The 15554-nt window shown below is 45.1% G+C and overlaps 1 protein-coding gene across 1 annotated transcript; it reads left to right on the top strand.

Annotated features, from left to right (window-relative positions):
- The first annotated feature begins 288 nt into the window (after positions 1 to 288).
- Positions 289 to 13053, top strand: psmc3 (proteasome 26S subunit, ATPase 3). Its single transcript, XM_060838694.1, has 12 exons — positions 289 to 501; positions 5413 to 5493; positions 5948 to 6073; positions 7108 to 7212; positions 9019 to 9081; positions 9278 to 9415; positions 9617 to 9760; positions 10421 to 10569; positions 10951 to 11047; positions 11616 to 11761; positions 12042 to 12123; positions 12865 to 13053. Exons 1-12 carry the CDS (start codon positions 460 to 462, stop codon positions 12973 to 12975), a joined length of 1284 nt encoding a protein of 427 aa, XP_060694677.1. The 5' UTR covers positions 289 to 459; the 3' UTR covers positions 12976 to 13053.
- Positions 13054 to 15554: the final 2501 nt, after the last annotated feature.

Genomic DNA, 15554 nt, shown 5'->3' on the forward strand with positions numbered 1-15554 from the left:
GTTCCTAAAAGTAGGTGGTTTGTAATTGCTGATGTTGGGATCTTGCTGTGCTGAATCTGCTGCTGATTTCCTACGCTACAACAGTGCCACCACCTTGCAGAGTGCATCCTCCCAGTGAGACACCGCAGTGGACTGCATCATCAATCGCCTCTGCCCCAAACAAAGATGGCCGCGACCGCGACAACACTCAGCACTTTCGGGGCCCACGTGACAGGCTCAGGTAAAGTCGGTTTAGCCCCGAGGACGGTAGATTCGACGCACGCACGCACGCACGCGTGCGGTCGGACCTTTGATTTGAAGGCCCGCGAGGCCGGTGTTGTTCGCGCGGGCAAATCGCCGCTTGCGGCCGCGGGGCGGAGAGCCTCGGCGGTGCGGGGGCGGGTCCGGCCCGGCAAAGCCCAGCCCGGGGGTTCGGTGAAAGTGCGGAAAGGAATCGAACGCTCCCGAGCAGGACGGAGAATGGCGTCGCTGAATGAGAGGTCCGTGTGGGATGAGGTGGAGGTGAGACACAGAAATATAATAATAATAATAATAATAATTATAGAAAGGTAGAGAATGATATTATAGTGTAATATAATGAGAGAGAGGGAGGGGCTCGTGTGAGGTAAGAGAATATAATATATAAAGTTAGAGAGCACGGTCTGTGTGGGGTGAGGTGGAGGTGAGACACAGAAATATATTATTATTAATAAATAAAATGGTAGAGAATGATATTATGGTATGGTATAGTATGGTATGGTATGGTATAGTATAGTGTGTGTGGGATGAGGTGGTGAGGGACTGAGCAATGTATAAAGATAGAGAGATGTTACAGTGTGGAGAGGAAGAGAGAAAAAACCTGTGAGGTGGAAGAAAATATATTCTAGTACAGTAACAGAGAGTGGGAGGGAGTATAGGGATGGTTTGCTGTTAGCTTTCAGAAACTCCCAGATTCAGGAATGGTTCTTTTGGACTGGAGAGTAACAAATATTCAAGAAGGTAGTAAAGGGGAAACTATAGGTCGTTTACTTTTATGTCAGTTAGGAGGAGGCTGTGAGAATCGACCCACTAAAAGGAGGATATGCTGCGGGGAATCCAATTCAAGATAATTGGGAAGAGTTGGAATGGTTTTTTGTGATGGGGAAGTTGTAAGTAATTTATTGGAGTCCTTGGGAAGTGAACATGCTGGAAAGAAACGGGGTGTACTGTAATTGCACTTGATAAGGTCCAGTCAAAGCAGAAAACAAAAGCTCCTGGTGTAGGGGATAACACTGATCAAAGATCGGCTGGTTGGCAAAAAACAGAGTATTTATAGATTGGTTTTAATCTAATCACAGGAAACGACGAGTGGAGTCCTAGATGTCTGTGCTGGAATCTCGCTTTACAATTCACATCAGTAAGATGAGGGGAGTGTAGGGGAATGAAGGGGAATGATAATTATACTCAGATGACATAAATAGGCAAGTATGTTGTGAAGAGAACGTAAGGAGGCTGCAAATAGAAATAGACAGATAAATGAATAGACAAAAATCTGGCAGATAGTGTATAATGTACAAAAATGTGCAATGTTTCACTTTGGCAGGAAGAATGAAAAAAAAACTGAGTTTTATTGATTTAGAGAATGACAGTAGAGTTCTGAGGTGCGGAGGGATTTCGAGTGTTCTAGTGTGTGAGTCACAGAAACTTGGTATACAGGTACAGCATGACATCAAAACTACTGGCAAGTAGCTAATGTTCCTCTGTCCAAGAAGTGAAATAGGGATAATCCAGGAAACCATAGACTGCTTAGTCTCCCATCAGTGGTTGGGAAGTTATTGAAGAGGATCCTTATGGATAGGATTTGTGTGTATTTGGAACAGCATGGCCTAATTTGGGATAGTCAGCATGGCTTTGGGCAGGGCAGCTCCTGTATCATTAACTTGATTTTTTTTTTCCGAGGTAGTGATGAGGGTGATAAATGAGGGCAGAGCAGAGTTGTTGGCTGAATGGATTTTAGTAAGGTTTTTGACAAGGTTCCTCACAGTAAGCTCATCCAGAAGATTAAGATGTATGAGATCCACGATAACTTAGCCATTTGGATTCTGAATTAGCTTGCCCATGAAAGACAGAGGGCAGTGGTGGAAGGCTGTTTTTCTGGCTGGAGGTCCGTGACTTGCAGTGTTCCACAGCGAACTGTACTAGGACCTCTGTATATACAGTGACTTGGGAGGGTTAATAAGTTTGCAAACGACACAAAGTTTGTGAAAATTTTGGATAGTGCAGATAGTTGTCATGAGGTACAACAGAGATAGATCTGTTACAGATATGGGTGCAGAAATGGCAGATAGTTTAATCCGGGGAAATGTGAGGTGTTGCACTTTGGGAGATCAAATATTAAAAGTCCTGCCATTAACTGCATACTTTCCCTTAACAGCACTGATGTCCAGGGGGATCTTGGAGTCCTAGTCCATAGCTCCCTGAAAGTGTCTACACGAGTAGGTAGGGCGATAAAGAAGGTGTGAGACACACCTGCCTTTATTGGTCGCAACATTGAGTACAGGAGTTAGGATGTCTTGATGCAGCTTTATAAAACTTTGTTGGGCTGCGCTTTAGAGTATTGTTTAATTTTTGTCGCCACATTACAGGAAAAATGTGGCAGGTTTGGTCAGGGTGCTGAAGATGTCTACTAGGATGCTACCTAGATTAGAGCGTGTGAGCGATAAGAGGTTGAACAAACTTGGGTTGTTTTGTCTGAAGTGGCAGCGGCTGAGGGGAGACTTGATAGCTGACTATAAAATTATGAAATCCATAGAAAGGTTTGACAGTTGGAATAACTAATACTAGAGAGCATGCATTTTAAGGAGAGAGGGAGAAAGCTCAAAGCAGATGAGGGCTAAGTGCCTGGAATGTTCTGCTAGGGATGGTAGTGTAGAGTCAAGAGTGTGGTCCTGGAAAATCACAGCAGGTCAGGCAGCATCCGAGGAGCAGGAGAATCGACATTTCTGGCAAAAGCCCTTCATCTGGAATGAGGCTGGGAGCCTTGGGGGTGGAGTGATAAATGGGAGGGGGTGGGGCTGGAGGGACAGTAGCTGAGAGTGTGATAGGTGGGGTAATGGTGATAGGACTGAGATAGGTGATAGGGTGGAGCAGATAGGTGGGAAGGAAGGTGGACAGGTCATGAGGATGGTGCTGAGCTGTAAGGTTAGAACTGCGATATGGTGGGGGAGGGGAAATGAGGAAACTGCTGAAATCCGCATTGGTGCCATGGGGTTGGAGGGTCCCGAGGTGATGGTAGAGGCAGATACTACAAGGGTGTTTAAGGGGCTTTTTAGATAAGCAGTTGAATATACAAAGAATGGAAGGATATAGATCATGGACAGACAGAAGGGATTAGTTTTAATTTGGCATAATGTTCTGCACAGCATCATGGGCTGAGGGGCCTGTTCCTGTGCTGTGCTGTAGTGTTCTATGTTCTAAAAAGGTTAATGGGATGCTGTTATTTTATTATTAAAGGAAGAATGTGCTTCAGTTGTTGAGACTACATTTTGAATGCTGTGTGCAATTTTAGTCTCTTTATTGAAGAAAGGATGTAAACATATTGGAGGTAGCTCAGAGATGGTTCATTGGACTGATACCTGGAATCAATAGGCAGATCTTATGAGGAAAGATTGTGCAGACTGGGCTTGTTTCTACTGAGGTTTAGAAGAATGAGAGATGATTTGCTTAAAAGTGTATAAGATCCTGAATGGTCCTATCAAGGATGATGTGGAAAGGGGGCACTGTTTAATAATGAGGGGCCACCTTTTCAGGGCCAAGACGAGAACTGTTTTCTAAGGGTTGTGAAATGTCATGTCTTCTGAGGCAGAGTTCCAATGCATATTTTTAAGACAGAGATGGATGAATTCTTGTTTGGCAGGGGAAATCAAAGCTTATTGGGGGTAGATGGGAATAGGGAATGCAAACCACAAACAGATCAGGTGTGATCTTATTGAATGATGAAGCAGGCAAGTTGGACCAAAGTGAGGAAGTGACGGTGAAAGTGGAGGGTGAGTTTAGGGTATGAGTGTGAATAGAGACCATGCTGATCAAGGGCTTTACTCCAAACATCCACCTTAATCCCATCTCCAATGTTACCTTTGGCTAACAAACCCCCGCCCTCCCCACCTCCGAGTCTCCGATTACAAATAATCAACTGATTTGACGTGAGATGCCACTTGTAAAAGACAGTCCAACCCTGTACTGCCCTTTGTGTGAACAAATGTTTCCCAAGTTCACTCCTAGAAGGTCTTGCCTCTTTTTTTTAACACACTTTCCCCAGCCAACAGAATTCAGTAGGGTAGGTAGAAATCGTTACCCTTAATAGCTAAAATATTTCTACATGTCACCTCTAAACCTTTTAAACGTCAGGAGCTAAGAGATTACCTTATTTACTCTCTCCTAATTAAACAATTTTACTAGAATGATACCCAGACACTACACTGCTATCCCTGAAGCCCCAACATCATCTTTGAAAGGTGCAGGGCCCAGCACAGCTCCCAGTGACCCCGAAACTGGTTGAAGTAGGGCTCCATACAGCTGAACCATGAGGTCCAGCTCCTTGTGTTTGAGTTTTCGAGAGAAAGACCAGAGTTCTACCAGCCTTTAGGATTATTTTCTGGACCTGTTCAGGATCTATTCAGGCCACTCTTTGCCTCTACTGCTTTTAGACCCTGGTTTCCTCCTTTTTGGATCCAAAGTGAGTGACCTCATTCACTTTGATTGGATTGCAATCTGTTTAGTTCAGTTTTACCCAATCGCTGAATGTATCAGTATCTCTGCGAGATGATGTTTCCACCCATGCTGTTTACAGTGCTGCCTATCTTTGTTTCATCTGCAAATTTGCACCCATATTTCTGAGTCCTTGATAAATAGGGAGGCCTCAACACAAGAAATCCAGGTAACTAACATCCAGAGATATTCCAGTGTCCACTTCTTTGGAAACTCTATCAGGTTGGTTAGGTCTGACCTCCCCTTTATAAACCCATACTAACTCTCTCTGACCAGCTGGAAATAGTGGAGCTGCTCTGTCATTTTCTCTTTAATTATAGGCTCCAGTAATTTCCCCACAGTAACGTTTGATTGACTGCTGTGTAACTCCCTGGTGTCCCTTCTCACTTTTGTTACATAACGAAGGGGCATGAACAATTTTTCAGTGTACAGGAATGGCTGTTGCCTAGATTGGAAAGGGTTGGAGTAGAAAAGTGTCGAGGTCTTACTGCACTTACATGGGTTTTTGCACCATCAGCCAATATTGGATTAGCGTCTGCCATTTTGGTCAAGGAAGGTGTCCTCATCCTGGAGATGGCATTGTGAGCATTCACCACAATCCTCTGATTCTGTCTCTCTCTCTCTCTGTCTTCCTCCCCCCACCATCCCTACTTGCCTCCCATTGATGGTTTCTTTTATTTTCTTCAGGATGGCATTGGTGAAGAGGTGCTTAAAATGTCCACTGAGGAGATTGTTCAGCGTACACGTCTGCTGGATAGTGAGATTAAGGTAAATGCTCAATACCGCAATTTGGAGTTGAAGATAGCAGACCTGTTGGTGCTGTCCCTTGAAGTCCTCGTTTTCTGCTGATTGGAATGGGACTGTTTGGCCTCAGTGTCCCAAGACCTGAGGGGATTGGTCCTCATAGCTTCCACAGGTCACCCAATAAAATCTTCATGTGGTAAATGAAGTGAGGGTGAATTAGAATGTGAAGCTTTTCACATTTCAGTTGTCGACCATTACTTCCATTGCAGGCTGCCACACGAACAATGGCAATATGAGTGAGGTAGCAAACTAGGTATCCCAGAGTGATCCAGAGCCACCAGATCGTGGCCCCAGTTTAAGAGAGAATGTGTCTGTGTGTGAACAGAGCCTGGTTTGGTGTTTGTTTGAGTATGACAGCCAGTCTGTGTGCATGGTCCCTTCGCTGGTTTGATGAAAACTGTCTCTGACTGACTAACAGATTATGAAGAGTGAGGTGCTGAGAGTCACACATGAGTTGCAGGCCATGAAGGACAAAATCAAGGAGAACAGTGAGAAAATCAAAGTGAACAAGACCCTGCCATACCTGGTATCTAATGTCATTGAGGTGAGTACATGAGCCACTCTGAATAGTTCAGTTGTGCCCTGCCCTAAGCTGATTGAGATATCAGGGAATGCGAGCACTTACCCCTGGGATCCCTCTGTAATGACAGTCCGGTTGGAGATAGCATTGCTGCTTCTGAGCACATTTCAGTGTTAATCACTTCACTTCAAATCTTGGACCATCTCGACATTGCTAATACTGGGGGAACCGTTCCTTTGCAATGAAGTGCAGTGGAATCTGACAGCTGACAGAACCTCAGCTCAACAACTCGTCCAAAAGGTTACCCCTTCTGGCAACCGTGCTGTCCCTCAGTCTGTTTGGTTGAGCTGAAATTTTGTACTCAGATGGTCTCAAAGGACTTGTGGTGTGACTTTGGAGCACGGGAAGTGTATGCAATGACAATCTCAGCTCTGTAAATTCTCAATTTTGTTCTTTTTACCCTTTTAACAGAGGTCAATCAACATGACCCAACTTGAAGGTGAAAGAGCTGCAGTTGGTATTGTGCTGTCCCTGTGATACACACCCCCCCAGCTTTCAACATAATGAGCCATCTAAGGGAAGTCAGTGCAATGGAAAACTTGCTCAGATTTTCGTGGTTCATGCAAAAACGTCTTTAGTTCCGTTTGTGGTTTATTCACACAGATCAGAACTCATATAACAGTGTGTGTGTGGCTTCCTAGGTGTTAACATAGAACATAGAAAAATACAGCGCAGTACAGGCCCTTCGGCCCTCTGTTGCGCCGACCAAAGCCTACCTAACCTACACTAGCCCAACAACCTCCATATGCTTATCCAATGCCCGCTTAAATGACCATAAAGAGGGAGAGTCCACCACTGCTACTGGCAGGGCATTCCATGCAACTCAGTAATGGTGTTCCCCAGGGTGCTCTGTGGGCCATTAACCTTTCCCACCGATGCATTGTTAGCCTGTCCTGGCACCATGATGGGAGCGGACAGGTTTTAAACCCAACCTGCCCCCGCTTAGAGTATTATTGTGAGGAGCACTGCTAATACCTCGCCCTGATGCTCTTTCTCAGTTACTGGACGTTGATCCAAATGACCAGGAGGAAGATGGCGCAAACGTTGATCTGGATTCCCAACGGAAAGGGAAATGTGCTGTGATTAAAACATCCACCCGTCAGGTAAGGAAGGCTTTAGATTTGTGATTGAAGGAGCCGTGAGTTGTGTTGTGGGGGGATTATGTCCCAGTACTGCGTGCGCTCTACAAGTCCTCCTCACTGTTTGTGAGGAGGACTTGGGGAAGGCTGCCACTTCTGTTTAGGTCCTGACTCTTTGTGGTGTTTGTGCACTGACAGCAAGCCAATTCATCTGGAGCTGGTAGACAGGGTTGTTTGCCAAATCTTGCACAACCCCAGGAGAGAGGGATATTGCCTCATTCTTCTCCATTAGACCTAGCAGTGGAAGTTCTGAGTCTCCAACCAGGACCAATGTTCCTTGTGCAGCTCCCCTACCCCAAACCTCCTCACACAGCGTGTGCTGAACCCTTATTCTTGCTGCTGGGGTTGGGATGAGCTAACAGTCTGCACTTCTAGAAGGTAGAACATTCATTGCTTATTTTTCATGAGGTAATAAAGAAGGTTATTTAAGGGATTGCAATAGATGTTGTATATGTGGATTTTAAGAAAGTGACATGGCACCAAAAAAGCTCATTATTAAAACAGAGGCTAAGCAAATATGAGAATCATTGGCTTGAGGATGAGCAGTGAGTCGAAGTAGTTGGTTATTTTTCAGACTGGAGGATGTTAGTGGGGGTCAGTGCTAGGATTGCATTTTACTTTACTTTTATATAAATGACTTGGATCTTAGAATGCTGAGTAAGATTTGAAAATGCGCTGACTATATCAAACTTAGAGGAGTGGTGTTATGACCCCAACTAATTTTATTACTAGAGAAATCCGGTCCCAGACTGAAACTTAACTTCACAGGTCATATTCCGTTGTTTTAGTTTTAATGAGTTGGTTTCTCACTGGAATACAAATACGCAATGTTGCAGGTTGGTTTTAACAACAAAACAAATTTATTGTATGCAAGCAATTAAGATAAAATAAATCAGACTATTTACATATAATGCAAATGTAAAGATTTTGAAACACATGGTAACACAATCCTATTAATTTGAAAATCAGACCTTTACACATCCCAGAAACATACTTTGTACAGTAGTCCTATGAAAGAAAAATACTCATCTCTACCACATTTATAGACTTAATTTAACTGTGTAAATCTGAATGTCTTCCTGAAGCTTTCATACACCCAAGTTTAAATGTTTTGTACTCTAAATTACCTCTTTAGCATTTTATCCAAGCTCTTCTGGTCTAGAGCTATTGCCAAAAGACTTATTCTAAAGAAATCTATTTTTGCTAAATTCCTTTTTCACAAGTCCTGCTTTGCATTTCTATCTTCATCCAAGACTGTAGTAAATAGATCAGCGTGGGCAGACTAATGGCGGGTGGAGTTTAATACTGAAAAGTGTGAGGTGATGCCGAATGGCTAGGCAGACTTAATGGCCTAGTTTTAAATCCTCTGCAGGGTGTTTATGTGCATCTGTCTTTGAAGGTGGCGGGCCAGATTGAGGAAGTGGGTAGCAAAGCACCTGGGATCTGGGAAATGCATGGGAAATGTGAAGAGAAACTTTGTTTTGCCTGTACTGTACTTTTACAAGCGGTACTGACCTAAAGCATTTTGTCTTCATTTCCACCCCTTAGGAAATGGTTTTGAAAGGAAATTGGGTGGGTGCTTCAGGGAAATAAAGCTATGGGGCCATAGGTATCCAGTGTGGGAGTGGAAGTCACTGGATTGCTCCCTGGGGAGGTAGTGTGAACTTGATAGACTAAATGGGCTCCTTCTGTGCTGTTGGGATTACAAACAGTGCTTAGGGTGTGTTTGGTTGATGGGATGTTTAGCTCTATCTTCTATGTGTTGGACAGACATACTTCCTGCCTGTGATTGGACTGGTCGATGCTGAGAAGCTAAAGCCTGGTGACCTGGTGGTGAGTGCATCCCACTTGTTTCTTTATCCAGACCCCATCTCTCCCCTACTTACTTGTCCTTCTCCCCCTTGGCTTTAACAGACAGTTCACTGCAACTGATCAGCGTCCCACCCCATTCTAACTCGGAGTGGCCTTATGTGCTAGCCTGTGTGATGATTTTTGATCTGCCCTGAGTAATCTCCTGTTTCCATTCCAGGGTGTGAACAAAGATTCCTACCTGATCTTGGAGACTCTGCCAACCGAGTACGACTCTCGGGTCAAGGCCATGGAGGTGGATGAGCGACCAACTGAGCAATACAGTGACGTTGGAGGTCTGGACAAGCAGATCCAGGAGGTCAGTGAGTGCCTATAATGAGGGGTGGGATGGGTACTAGACTGCAGAGACATGTCGGGGATTCTCCATGAGTATGGAATGCTGCAGAATGTGAGTGCCTGAACTCCCATCTGAGGAAAGAGTTGCTGAGTATGTGTGAGGCAGAAGAATGAACCTTTCCTGTAATAATGCTGACATCTCTGCCTCTCTCTCTCTCTGCAGCTTGTTGAAGCCATTGTCCTCCCTATGAATCACAAGGAGAAGTTTGAGAATCTGGGAATTCAGCCTCCAAAGGGAGTTCTGATGTACGGACCACCAGGAACAGGGAAGACCTTACTGGCGAGAGCTTGTGCTGCACAAACCAAAGTGAGTGGCAGAGTGCTGTCTGACAGGGAGACAGGGGGAGCTTTACCCTGTATCTCACCCCGTGCTGGCCCTGTCCTGGGAATGTCTGATGGGGAACAGTGCAGAGGGAGCTTTACCCTGTATCTCACCCCGCGCTGTCCCTGCCCTGGGAATGTCTGATGGGGGACAGTGCAGAGGGAGCTTTACCCTGTATCTCACCCCGTGCTGTCCCTGCCCTGGGAATGTCTGATGGGGAACAGTACAGCGGTAGCTTTACCCTGTATCTCACCCCCATGCTGGCCCTGTCCTAGGAGTGTCTGATGGGGAACAGTGCAGAGGGAGCTTTACTCTGTATCTCACCCCGTGCTGTCCCTGTCCTGGGAATGTCTGATGGGGAACAGTGCAGAGGGAGCTTTACCCTGTATCTCACCCCGTGCTGTCCCTGTCCTGGGAATGTCTGATGGGGGACAGTGCAGCGGGAGCTTTACCCTGTATCTCACCCCGTGCTGGCCCTGTCCTGGGAGTGTCTGATGGGGAACAGTGCAGAGGGAGCTTTACCCTGTATCTCACCCCGTGCTGTCCCTGTCCTGGGAGTGAGTGATTGATGAGGACAGTGTATCAGTTGAAGAGTAGCAGGAGCTTCATTCTGAGTGTGAGCTGACAGCTTTCTCCTCCCCTCAGGCTACCTTTCTGAAACTGGCAGGCCCGCAGCTGGTGCAGATGTTTATTGGCGACGGTGCAAAGCTTGTTCGGGATGCTTTTGCTTTGGCCAAAGAGAAAGCCCCATCCATCATCTTCATTGATGAACTGGACGCCATCGGCACAAAGCGGTGAGAAGAGTGATCGTTACGTTTCCACAGTCTGACCAGCTTTACACACTAGCGTTGTTACTTCCCCACACTCTAACCAGCGGTAGAAAGTGATGGTGCTGAGTGTGGGCATTGAAAGGGTGGGAGAGAAGGATTTTGGGCACACATGGAGGAGAGCAGTGCATTGGTGTAGCTCTGTCTCTGGTACAGTGGGTTACTGCCTTATCTACCTTGAGTGAAGTTTTGGGTGATATTTGTGACACTGTGGGACATCGGGAATTCTGTGTCTGGGGAAGACTGGGCAACAAATATTTGGGTTGTGAGTCACGCTGGTAAAGTGGTCTGAGAGCTTGCCGAGCCAGTGAACAATATGTGGCTGCATTGTGATTCTGTCTGTTGCAGGTTTGACAGTGAAAAGGCTGGTGACCGTGAAGTTCAGCGAACAATGTTGGAGCTGCTCAATCAGTTGGATGGTTTTCAGCCAAATACCCTTGTCAAGGTAAATATTGGAAAGCAACTCTACAACTATGGATGTCTGTGTTGTTGATGGTCCCCTTTTGCTTCTGAAGGCTCCACTCCAGTTTCTGGGTGGGATGGGGAGGTTAGCAATGTCCCTGTTGTTCTATGGTTGGGTTGTGCCTGTAAATATCGATGTCCTTTTAGGAGGGGCCAAAGTCATGTATTGGTGTTTTCCTGTAATGCCAATCTGTGTGGTAGTGGAGCTCAGGGCAAGTTTTCATGTGGGCAGATTGAAGTAAGTCATGATTTACATATGGACCACTTTCACAGGCACTAATTGCATCAAATGCTTGAGGGAAAACTGATGTTTTTACTTGAAATTTAATTTGAAGTCGCCTCCAAAACATTTACATTTGTTACAGATTGAAACAAGTATCATCGTCATATGACAGCTTGTCACAAAAACGAAATCTGACTTTTCTTTGGAATGTTTGCTAAGTTTTGATCTATTTTGGCCCTGGAGACTGTCATTACCGGTCTTTGTGTGCGAGAATGTGAAAGAGCTGAGTGTCTGGAGTCTGACAGTTCTTGTTCCTAATCCCCGATAGGTGATTGCAGCCACCAATCGAGTTGACATCCTGGATCCAGCTTTGCTGCGCTCCGGCAGACTTGATCGGAAGATCGAGTTCCCGATGCCCAATGAGGAGGCGCGAGCAAGGATTATGCAGATTCACTCCCGGAAGATGAATGTCAGGTGAGAATGCTCTGTGCTTAGTCAGGAATCAGTCCAACTTCACCAGCCCTACTCCTTCAGATTTCTCGTCCATGAGTCCCATTGCCCGGTAAGTCCATCTCTAACCTAAAGGGGAGCAAACATTTGTCGGTACATTGCCTAGGCTTAGCCGTATAACTGTGGTAGGTACATAGGCAGATGTAGTTAATACTGTTACGCTTATTAGATTGTTAAATTGCGGTGTCAAGTCATATGGTTAATAGTACCTTTTGAAATATTCCTTTCTTGTTGCTGTCTGCAGTCCTGATGTGAACTATGAGGAGTTGGCTCGATGTACTGATGACTTCAATGGAGCTCAGTGCAAGGCAGTGTGTGTGGAAGCGGTGAGTATAACTGTGGGACCTTTTGGTACAGGGAGATTTACTGGAGATTCAGAGCAGTATGGCAGGAGAGGGAATCCCTGGATAGAAGGCACAGTGTGTTGGCAGAGAGAGATTCCTTTGGAATCAGAAATGCTGTTAGGACAGAGAGAATCACTGGAGATCAGGTGTGTTAGGATAGAAAGTTTATGGAAATTGGGTGAGGTGTGTCAGGAAAGAGACTCCCTGGGAATTGTGATAGGGTGTGGTGCTGGGAAAACACAGTCAGTCAGGCAGCATCTGAGCAGCAGGAGAATTGACATTTTGGGCATAAGCCCTTCATTGGGAAAGGATTGTGATAGTGTGTCAGGATAGAGAGAGAAAGAGTTCCTGGAGATCAGGGACAGTAGGACATGTCAGAGTTTTATTGGCTAGCATTAGTTGTGAAGGGCTCTCCCTGAACTTTCCTGCAGGAGAGTAATGGTTATCAGGAGGATTATTATATAGAGTTTGCGTATTTTGCAGCAGTCCTGTCATCATTCCCCTTCCTCCCCCACCTCCACCTCCACCTCAAAACCCCAAGAGAATCTGATATTTGGTGCTATTTACACACATTTAGGTGTGTACTTGCTCTTTACTTTGTTCTGGAGAGAAGTCAGACTGAGTGTGATCCTTGGAGGCTGAGGTTAGTCAGCTTACCCCACTCTGTCTGTTTGCTGTGTTGTTTCACTGGTTTGCTGATACGAAGTGTTCTTACCTTGACAGGGGATGATCGCTTTGCGTAGAGAGGCCACTGAGCTCACGCACGAAGATTATATGGAGGGCATCCTGGAGGTTCAGGCCAAGAAAAAGGCCAACCTCCAGTACTATGCCTAGGAGCTAGGCCTGTTGTTATACCACTTTCCTGTACAATCCCTGGAGCTGGATTCAATAAAGTGATTGCTTATCCTGTGTTATCTGAAGTGGCTGAGCCAGGTATGGGGTGGGGGTCCTGGGTAGTACTTAAAACACCTCTGGACATGTGAGTATCACCTTGTCCAGTTGGGGGATGATAGTATTAGCCCTCCAGCCAGGTCCCAGATACACTGTACACAAGCAACAACTTCAAACAAAATAACACTCTGGTGGTCCGTAGCTTCACATCTTTTTAATTATTGACCAACTGAATGCTCAGTGTATATATTACAATCTTAAACACTCACTCCCTGATCATATCAGTTTATTCCTTCAACCCTTGGCTATAAACATACATCAAAAATGGACATCACAATATTTTTACAATTGTACTGTAAACAGATAGCACTGCACTTGAGTTTGATACAGTACAAACTTGTACATCCCAGACCTGCATGCTTCTTTCAGGAATGATGTGACATAATGAGCATAGCACAGTGGGAGAGAGGTCAGGGAATGGTGCAATCATTTCACATGATGCTTGGGAAATGTGGGATGTTGGAACTATGAGAATCTGTGGTTGTCATGCCAGTAAAAGTGAGAGGAGAGGAGAGGAGAAGCTAAGAGCTCTTTAGAAGATTGTGGGAAGGTAATGGGACTGATCCCACCATATACACACAAACTGTGAATGAAGTGAGATTGATGGACTGAGTGACCTCATCCTGTACCTGCTTCTTACAACCTTCCCTTTCACTGTCTGAACCACGGGCCAGTGCTGCTTGGGTGGGGTGAGTGCACTAGGGATGGCCCTGAAGTGGGTTAATATGAAACGCCTCCCTCTCATTCCTGTGGGATCTTACTGAAAAAGCTCAGCTCCACTCCCAGGCCACGACAGTGAGATACCTCATTAGGGTTTGGAGTGTGCTAGGTTGGTTTGAACCAGACCAGTCATGACTCTGACCTTTATAAGTTAAATTTCCTGCTTGATTTATAATGTACATCTGAAGTAAGGTTTTTGAAAATGTCTGAAGGAGCCTCTGGCTTTTAATGTGGAAATGAGACAAATTCAATCCAGGAAATAAGCCATTCCTCACCTATCTATATCACCCTCCTGGAGTCTACTGTCAGACATTCACGGCCCTCAACACACCTCCTTTATCTATACTCACTTATTTCCCCTAAACAGACTTCAGCCTGTGCTTCTCCTGCAGCTGATCTTCCAGCTTGTTGGAGTTTGGGGAGGGTTATTCTGCTGACCGCTGCTCCTCGCTGGTGCCCACTTTTAAAATCAGCACTGGTGAGGAGCACTGCCTAGACAGCTCTCTGTGCCATCACGTTATCACCAGGAGTGATGAAACCAACTCCAATCCAATGGCCAGTAGTCGATACCTTAAAAATAGGGAATCTAGCTGTGTATTTCTATTTAGTAAATAAAAACGGCATATCTGATTCCAATGTTGAGGCTGTGATCTCTATCTTCGGATTCACACAGTCAACGGCTGTTTCTTGGTCAAGTTTAAATATCGAGAAATCAATGTGTATGATTTTTGATTTGTTCCTTCCACGTCTTGGTCACTGAACAATGGGTCTTTAGTTGACTAAATGTACACAGTGTATGTTTACCTAAATTTGGCAGAGTATACATGAGGCATTGTCTGCTGAAACATTCTAGCGGATTTTGATGAATCAATTATTTCAGTCGAATAATACTGAGCTTTGACAAAGGGTCAGTTAGACTCAAAACGTCAGCTCTTTTCTCTCCTTACAGATGCTGCCAGACTTGCTGAGATTTTCCAGCATTTTCTTTTTTTTTTGGACAGTACTGGTCATCTGGGAGCTCTGATATCTCTCTCTACCACCTTTGAAGTTGTTGGCCGTTGCCTGTGCAGTAGCTACCGTTGGAATCAGCAGCCCTAAGCAGTATACAATGGCAGAGCATTAAACATCAGCAGTCTGGCTGATAATCAAGACTCGGTCGAGTCTGTAACTTGGAAGTGTACAGCTCCTTGCCCCTTTATGGGATAAGGCACTGCCCACAGTTAATCAACACTTTGTACTGTCTCTGGTTTGACAGGGAGTGGGAAGAGATGTTGCCCAGAAATCTGGCCATTGGCCAGTTTTTCTCTTTTTATCAGTTATATTATAAAATGCATTTCCAACAATAGGCTGGAGATAGTCGCTTGCACCAGTTTTGAAGATTTAACCAAAAAGGGGGGAGGGGGAAAAAAAAGTTCAATTACATTCAAGGCAATTTACAGCAGTGACATTCTGTACAATTGAAAAACGTTTAATTATTTTATACAAATGGATGCAGAGGCAATACAAAGCCAGTCACAGCCACTTTACAAAACCAAGTCCTTAGCTGACAAACCAGGTGCCTTCAACATTCCCACATTTGCTCACCTCAGCACTTTCCTTCGAATCTGCTGCTGGTTACATTCTGGGGTGGGAGGAGACACCGTTCAGTAAATGTAAAAATGAGTCTTCTGGTTTTTTTTTAACTGTGCAAGTTGGCTGGGACGCTGAAATGGTAGGTAGTATCAAAATTGTATATAATAAAT

Source organism: Hemiscyllium ocellatum, chromosome 18 (assembly GCF_020745735.1).
Source record: "Hemiscyllium ocellatum isolate sHemOce1 chromosome 18, sHemOce1.pat.X.cur, whole genome shotgun sequence".
In the NCBI taxonomy this organism is placed as follows: Eukaryota; Metazoa; Chordata; class Chondrichthyes; order Orectolobiformes; family Hemiscylliidae; genus Hemiscyllium; species Hemiscyllium ocellatum.

What these genes read in the sequence shown, in the direction of transcription:
- psmc3 (XM_060838694.1), top strand. Translation starts at nt 460, where the DNA reads ATGGCGTCGCTGAATGAGAGGTCCGTGTGGGATGAGGTGGAG. An exon ending in CCGTGTGGGATGAGGTGGAG is followed by an intron (nt 502 to 5,412) that starts GTGAGACACAGA and finishes TATTTTCTTCAG; the next exon opens with GATGGCATTGGTGAAGAGGT. An exon ending in TTAAAACATCCACCCGTCAG is followed by an intron (nt 7,213 to 9,018) that starts GTAAGGAAGGCT and finishes TGTGTTGGACAG; the next exon opens with ACATACTTCCTGCCTGTGAT.